The sequence below is a fragment of the Artemia franciscana genome, chromosome 17 (genome assembly GCF_032884065.1).
Source record: "Artemia franciscana chromosome 17, ASM3288406v1, whole genome shotgun sequence".
Taxonomy (NCBI): domain Eukaryota; kingdom Metazoa; phylum Arthropoda; class Branchiopoda; order Anostraca; family Artemiidae; genus Artemia; species Artemia franciscana.
Window position 1 is genome coordinate 16,843,698 of NC_088879.1, and position 7,311 is coordinate 16,851,008.

The following is a 7,311-nucleotide window of genomic DNA, read 5'->3' on the forward strand; positions in this document are numbered from 1 at the left end:
TTCCAACTTGTACACTAGAACAGGAAAAAATTGCATATCAATCTTCTTGTAACTGGTAATTTTGCTTGCTAAAAGAGAGTAAGTGACTAGACACATAAATTAAAAACTAAACAGAAAAAAACAGTTGGATAACAAATTGAATGTACTCTAAACATGTTGCATTATATCTCTCAACATCCTGCAAAAATAAATTAATACTAATTTCATATTTTTAGAGATAATATAAGAAAATTAATAAATTACTTACCCCTCCATTTCTGATGATGTTTCACAGTTGAAGCAGACTTATCTGTGTTTTTGGGAAGCAGTTGTGGTAATACTAACTGACAAAGTCTCAAAACCAAAGGAATAATTTCTAGATATATTTTGACTTGGAATCAACTGCCTAACATCTACAAAGGAATATTGTTAGATTGAGAGATAAAAGTTTGTAAAATACATGTCTGCTTATGCATATAGCAATTTTTTTTAACGAAATTCACTTAAATTACTATATTAAGGGTATGGGACTGAAGTATAATTTCTTGATATCTTGAGATCTAAAATCTTGAAGTAGACCTCTTTTTTGTGAATGGCATTTAATCATGCATTCTTATCTTGGAATTAAAGTATACCAATCTTTTGAAACTCATGGCATTGGATTTTGCAATCCCTACTGGTGATTTGTTTCATGACCCTTCAGCCAAGAAGTATAATAGGGTTTGGGGCCAGCTATTGTGCTTTCACACACCCTTCAGGTTTACCTTCCTCAGATTTCTCCAGGGACCCATCTAGAGCTGGTTCAATTCTGGCTGAACTTACAGTCATGCCCCTGACCGCCACTCAAACTAAATAATCAGCAACGCCAGGACTCAAACCCCTGTCCTCACAAACAAAGAGTCCTAAGTCTAGTATGCCAACCAATTGGCTAGGATGGCCTATCCAACAGCTAAAGCTTTAGAAAAACTTGCTTTGTTAATTTTTAAAAAAAATGGAAGTCTATCTTGTCGTTTTTTGTTTGTCCCTTCCATCATGAGTACAATGGGGGTTGGGGCCAGTCATTATGCTTTCAAATACCTTTCACGTTTACCTCCCCCAGATTTCTCCAGGGACTCATCTAGAGCTGGTTAAACTCTGGCTGAGCTTTCCGAGCCACACCACTGACTCCCATTCAAACCAAATAACCAGCAACACAAGGACTCAAACCCCTGTCCTAACAGACAAAGGGTCTCAAGTCTGTTGTACCAGCCACTTGGCTAGAAAGACCTATCCAACAGCTAAAGCTGCAGAAAAACTTGCCTTGTTAATTTTGAAAAGGAAATGGAAGCTCTTTTTGTCGTTTTTTTAATCTTTCAATTTTATGTACTCTTGCAGTCCAATCTGCTAATAAAATATATGTAATCACCTATAACATTAATTTACAAAGCAACAAGATGGTTTTCTTTTTTACTAACTATTCATTTTTTAAGTTTATTAGAGTAATCTTGCAGTATTATTCTCCAATTAAAGCTTCAGAAGGAATTATTTTACTGTATTTCAAAGAAAAGTTTTTTTTACATATTCAATCAGCTTTTCAAAGCTCTTGGATAGAATGCTAGAAACTAAAATGAAGAATGGAGATCAATACAAGCTTTCTAAATAAATAAAAAAAAACTATTTTATCAACATCTGTATAAAATATGTTTCACTCCCAAATTGTTTTTTTAGCATGTTATTACCTGAGCTTATCCTTTCCCATTCATGTTGTTGATAATCAACATGTAAAGAACATCATTGAAAATAGTAAAACACACAGAAGAAGCCAGGTGAAAGAGGCAGTGCTAAACAGTTTCAAAAATAAAAATTGGAATAAACTTCTTGTAGATTTTAAACCTTTAACTAGAATTTATATTCTTACTTATATGATTCCCAAAAGTTCATCACTTTATTTGCTCCCCCCTTAACATGCAAATTTATAGCCCAAATTACATAAACATGAATTTCACTGTTGCTTGTTACTTGTTTTCTCATAAATAAATTTGAAAAGAAAAGAGTCACCCAATAAAACTCACAGAGTTTTTAGATTGGGCTATGCAATGCAACATTAGGGAGTGGAGGCCTTTTAGAAATTGCTTTGCAGGTGATTTGCTTTTAGAAATATTCTAAGTCCTTTACAATTTTTTGAAGCAGTTTTCTGATTTTTTCAGTCGTTCCTCCTGAGGAGTCCAACCACTAAACAAGAGCCTGAACCCTCTTTGTGAAGTAAAATCTGAATGCTCATCCATAAAATTAACTGATAATCAGATTGTATAAAATTGGAACAAGGCTTTCAACAACCTTGACAAAGGTAGGTAACCTTGACAAAGATAGAGGTATAATAATGTATTTAAAAGACAATTTGCAAGTGGACCAAATTAAGGTGGCTTGCAATGTTAAACCATAGGTCAAGCTGATATGGTTAAAAATCTACCTGTCAGATGACTTTTGGATGTGTTTATTGCAGCCCAGTTCACCTAGATGACTTCTTACTTTCTATTACAAAATCAATAACCCAACTAGTCAAAGCATATGATAGTTACAGGAGACTTTGATTTACCACACATTACCTTAATTTGCACTTCAGAGCAAATTAAGATCTATTTTCATCTGTTAATTGCTCTATACTTAACAACGTGAATGATAAATGCATCAACTTCCAGGGAACACCATTCCATTTGTTATATAATAACTTCTTGAAAGCTTCATCATTGGGTGCTGAAACTGCTGCACTTGAAAGACTATTCCAGAGCTTTACTACAAGGTGGGAGAAAGCCTATTGTCAGTGTGAGTTTTGACACATGGCTTCAAGAGCTTCTTAGAATGTCCTCTCCAGTCAGTGCCAATATTTTAGGAAATTGAAAAATTAAATGGGGGAGGGGTCCCAAAATCTGAGACAGAAAGTTATGGAGATCCTGAGGTATTTACATGATAATGACTTGTATCGGTTAAGTCTAATTCAAGATACTAAGCATACCAGGAACCATCCCTCCTAGATTTACTTATAGTGGATGGTATAGATGATGTTTTATCAATATATGATTTGCCACCAATTGGGTGTATTGATCATGTGTGCATAATTGGTCTTTACTAGAAGATCAAGATCCTGTAAGTATATAGAGTAAAATGAGAACTTATATACAGTTGAAAAACATAAACAGTGACGTCTGTAAAAAGATGCTGGACACTTCCAATAATCTCCAAGAGGTACATAAAACTAATAATAATAATAATAATAAAAAAAAACATGAATGCTGACAAAATCTTTGCATCCCCAGAAAAACTACAAAAGCTCAAAAAAGTAGGAATCACCTCAGCCAAGAAAAGCAACTTGAGAATATGAAGGATTTTTGGCAACAGAGAAGATAATCCCAAAAGATTTTGGAAATGGGCACAGCAGAAAAAACCAGACAGACATTCAGTGGCCCAATTATAATCCTAAGGTCAGTTGATTACTAACCCTCAAAACATAGCAAATGTACTAAGTGAACAGTTTAAGTCAGTGTTTACAACCCCCAGATAATGCAACTCTACCAGAAGAGCCAAACTACTAAATTGATAACCCTATGCAAACCTAGGTTGCCACAGCAAAGCAAAGGAGTGGATGTAGATGTTGTACTTCTTGACTTTGCCAAAGCCTTTGACAAAGTACATTACAGAAGACTGAAAATGAAGCTACATATTAATCAAATTAATGAAGGTGTAACCAGGTGGATAACAACCTTCTTTTTCTAGAGCTATCCATTTTGGGAAAACTAACCTTGGTCATGTATGCAATATGGAATCAAATAACACACAACCTATTCCTGCAAGCACTGAAGAAAGAAATCTTGGGCTTATTATAGGCTAGATAACAAACTGAGATTCACATCCACACAAGAGTAGTTGCTGGTAAAGGATCACAAAGACTGAGGTTAATGAAAAACAAACTTCCTCCAGAGTTCTGCAGAACATGCTTATGCTGTAGAAAGCCCTAGTTTAGCCTGCCATGGAACTCTTTACTATCCTGTAAGATTAGGAAAACTTAAGTACCCTCACTAGTTTACAGAAGACAAAAGGGAGATATGATCTTGACTAAGAAGTTATTAACCAGTGACATATCTCTCTTATCTCCAAAAACATACCCAGATGAAGATCAGAGGTCACTTATTGAAGCTGTTTGAGAAGAATTCATAGACATATGACCAACCACTTCTCTAGTAGAATGTGTCCTATTAGAATTCATTGACATATGAAATGGTAACAGCCCTTACCACCAATGCCTTGAAATATAGAGCTGATTGTGACTAGCAGATTTGAGCCATTGTCATTGCTCTCTACTGCCATCACAGGATTTAGCTTAATTGCTAAACAGCATGATTTACAGCCATCACTTCATGTCTTTATTTATGCTTCTCTGAATATAATAATTACTTCTGGGGTAAATTCTATTTCAAGCCCTTAGTGGGACCACAAAAGGTAACTGGTAAATATTTCACCAGTTCATATAATTGACTTACCAATAAAGTGAACATACCACTCAATGCCTTTTTTTATGTTCTTTACAAATATAATAATTGCTTCTATGACAAATTCAAATTTAAGCTTTTTTTGAGTTCTTAAAAATAACCAAAATATGGAGTATAAAAAAAAAGCTTCCAGAATTTGTAGGCTTAAAACATTGGTCTCAAATTTTGAACATAGGCCTAGCACTTGATGCATTTTTTATGATCTTTACAAGTATAATAATCACTTCTACTGCAAATTCAAGCTCTTAAAATTCTTCTTCTATGACACCAAATTTTCAATTAAATTATGTATTTTCGGTTGTTTTCAATAAAATAATACTATGTTTTCTAAGTGCCAAAATTAATTATAGTTAGGTTAGGTCAAAAAGTGCTTAAATTTGGATTTGCAATAGAAGCAATTACTATATCTGTAAAGAGCATTAAAAAAAGGCATTGAGTGGTATGTTTACTTTATTGGTAAGTCAATTATATGAACTGCAAAATATTTACAAGGCAACTTACTATCTTGTCTATAATTTTTAAACTATGATGTAAAGTTATGAAATTAGTTAATACTTATTAGACATTGCAGATTAGCTTTTAAATGAGTCATATTGTTTCAGTGCCTGGCTTGCAACACAGGAAAAAAAGAACAAAAAGGAGGAAACATTAGTAATAGAGCCTACCAATTAAAAAATATGATTTTCCTTGTTAGTCAAATGAGGGGGAGGGGTTGTTAGTTTCTTGCTCAGGATTTTCAGCAAAGATGGTTTTGAATGATTAATTTTTGCTTTGCTGTGATGCCTTTTTGCAGGGTTTTGAGCTCTTTTTAAAAAATCCTACAAACTTGTTTTTAAAATAATATTTTGCTGTTAAGACTTATGGAAACAATAATGACCATTCCTAAATCAGCTATAAATGGCAATTGTTTCCTCACTAGATAGGCCTAGTTCTATTTAGAAATGTAGTTTTAAACTATTAGTTAGTTATATCAGGCCTAGCCTATATGAAAAAGTACAAAATTACTGAATCAATTCAAAGAAAGTCACATAGGTTATATAAATTCATAGAGGTTGTATAATTTAGCTATATAATTTAACAATATGTAGTGGATTTGGTCATTCTAAGGTTACTTACTTGGAAGGCCTTATTGTTTATTCTTAGTATTTCATAAGACATATTCTTGGACCAACACTTTTCAACTTCTATGTTAACAAATTACCCACCCTTCTTTCAAATCTTATTACCCTTTATGCTGATGACTCAAAACTAGTTGGAAAAGCGGCTATTCCCTCTGACCAGTAATCAATTCAAACAGATCTTGATAGTCTAGAAAGATGGGCTAACATGTGGCTTCTGACTTTCAATGTTGACATATGCCATGTAATTCATTTTGGCAAAAATAACAAGCATCATAAGTATTTCCTTCAAGACAACTTCCTTTCTGCTGTTTCTGATGAAAGAGATCTTGGGGTTATTGTAGATCACCAATTAAAGTTTAGCAGCCATGCTAAGTCTGATTCATCTTCTGCAAATAAAACCCTTGGTATCATAAAAAGAACCATCTCGAGACGACACCCTAGAGTTCTTATGAAGTTATATAAGGTGCTTGTACGTCCACCCCTGGAGGTTGGAATGTCATTGGCAGCCCCTTTCTTCAAAAAAGATAGGAAGTTGCTTGAGGATGTCCAGCATCATGCCACTAAGATGGTTACCAACATGAATAAATTTCCATACAAAGAAAGACTACATCATTTGAAGCTGCCAATGCTGACATACCGATGGAAAAGGGGTGACATTATTTTAACCAAAAAAATCCTCTCTAAAAATACCCTTCCCAGTCTCTTTGCACAGCCCTTGCATTCTGGTACTAGAGGACATTCTTTGAAGCTCTCCATGCAGTGTTCCATGAGTAGACATAGAAGCCACTCCTTCAGCCAAAGAATCATCAATGTGTGGAACCAGCTCTCTGAAGAAACAGTTTCTGCTACTTCAATTAACATGTTCAATCCCACCTTGATAGGGAATTGCTCTGCCAGGAGTTCCTTTACAATTGGGAAGCTGCAGAGTCCTCCACAAGAGTCTAATCTAACAGCCACAATCTACACCAAACAAATTCTTTTTTTTTTCTCATGGAGCAGCACAAGGATGGATAATCCTTATATCGCTCCAAGCTGCAATTTAAGGTAAGGTAATTTAAGGTAATAGCCTAAATGATGTCAGAAATTGGTCTAGTAAGATTAGACTACTTGAAACACTTTGGATTATCCTAACTGTTGAAAAGTAGCTTAACATCTACAAACACTAGAAAATGCACAATTGCACTAGAAGAGAAAGTAATTGAGAAATGTGAAACACCATAAGGGGTTTCTAAAGAAGCCATGCTTACAATGGAGTAGGCCTACTCATGATTAACTAGAATGTTACTTCCCTAGAGTGTTTAAATTCGGGAGTTGCCTGACAAGTGTTTGTTGTTATCTTTTACAGTTTAAACCCTGATAACATAATATTAAGCAGGTGAGTTAGACAAGGGGTGCTTAAACACACTCAGAAGGTGCTGTTAAAGTCAAATCCTTTTAAGAATGATATAGACAAGTCTATGTAAGTATTTCAAGATTATTTTCAAAATTATAGTGTTTCATATAAAGTGGGCAGAATACCTCGGAATTTACTAGAAAAAACGCATTTCATAGCCTACCAGGAGCCTATCTTAAAAGCATTAGGCTACTTCTCTTTTGTCTAGCCTACTTATTTTACTTTTTCTATGAGCTCGACTGCCAAGCATTCTGAAAGAAAAGTGTAAAGGTCGACCGAAAAAATATGGCACGAC

General features: G+C 34.5%; 2 protein-coding genes across 4 annotated transcripts in view; one reads left to right on the forward strand and one right to left on the reverse strand.

The window, feature by feature from the left end:
- LOC136037928 (ribonuclease 3-like) overlaps positions 1–2,302 on the forward strand; it is a 104,786-nt gene extending 102,484 nt beyond the window's left edge. The window contains exon 3 of the mRNA XM_065720792.1: positions 2,166–2,302. Within this exon, the coding sequence (XP_065576864.1) occupies positions 2,166–2,194 (29 nt within the window). The 3' untranslated portion in view covers positions 2,195–2,302. The remainder of the gene's footprint in view (positions 1–2,165) is intronic.
- Positions 1–7,269, reverse strand: part of LOC136037925 (serine/threonine-protein kinase 3-like) — a 50,234-nt gene extending 42,965 nt beyond the window's left edge. Inside the window, exons 1-2 of one of the 3 annotated variants that reach the window (XM_065720785.1) lie at positions 7,180–7,269; positions 248–392 (exon numbers count right to left, since the gene is read on the reverse strand). In XM_065720785.1, the coding sequence (XP_065576857.1) occupies positions 248–255 (8 nt within the window). In that variant the 5' untranslated portion in view covers positions 256–392; positions 7,180–7,269. Of the gene's footprint in view, positions 1–247; positions 393–7,141 lie in introns of all 3 variants that reach the window. The other 2 variants (XM_065720787.1, XM_065720786.1) reach the window with 2 other exon arrangements.
- Between the last annotated feature and the right edge of the window lie 42 nt (positions 7,270–7,311).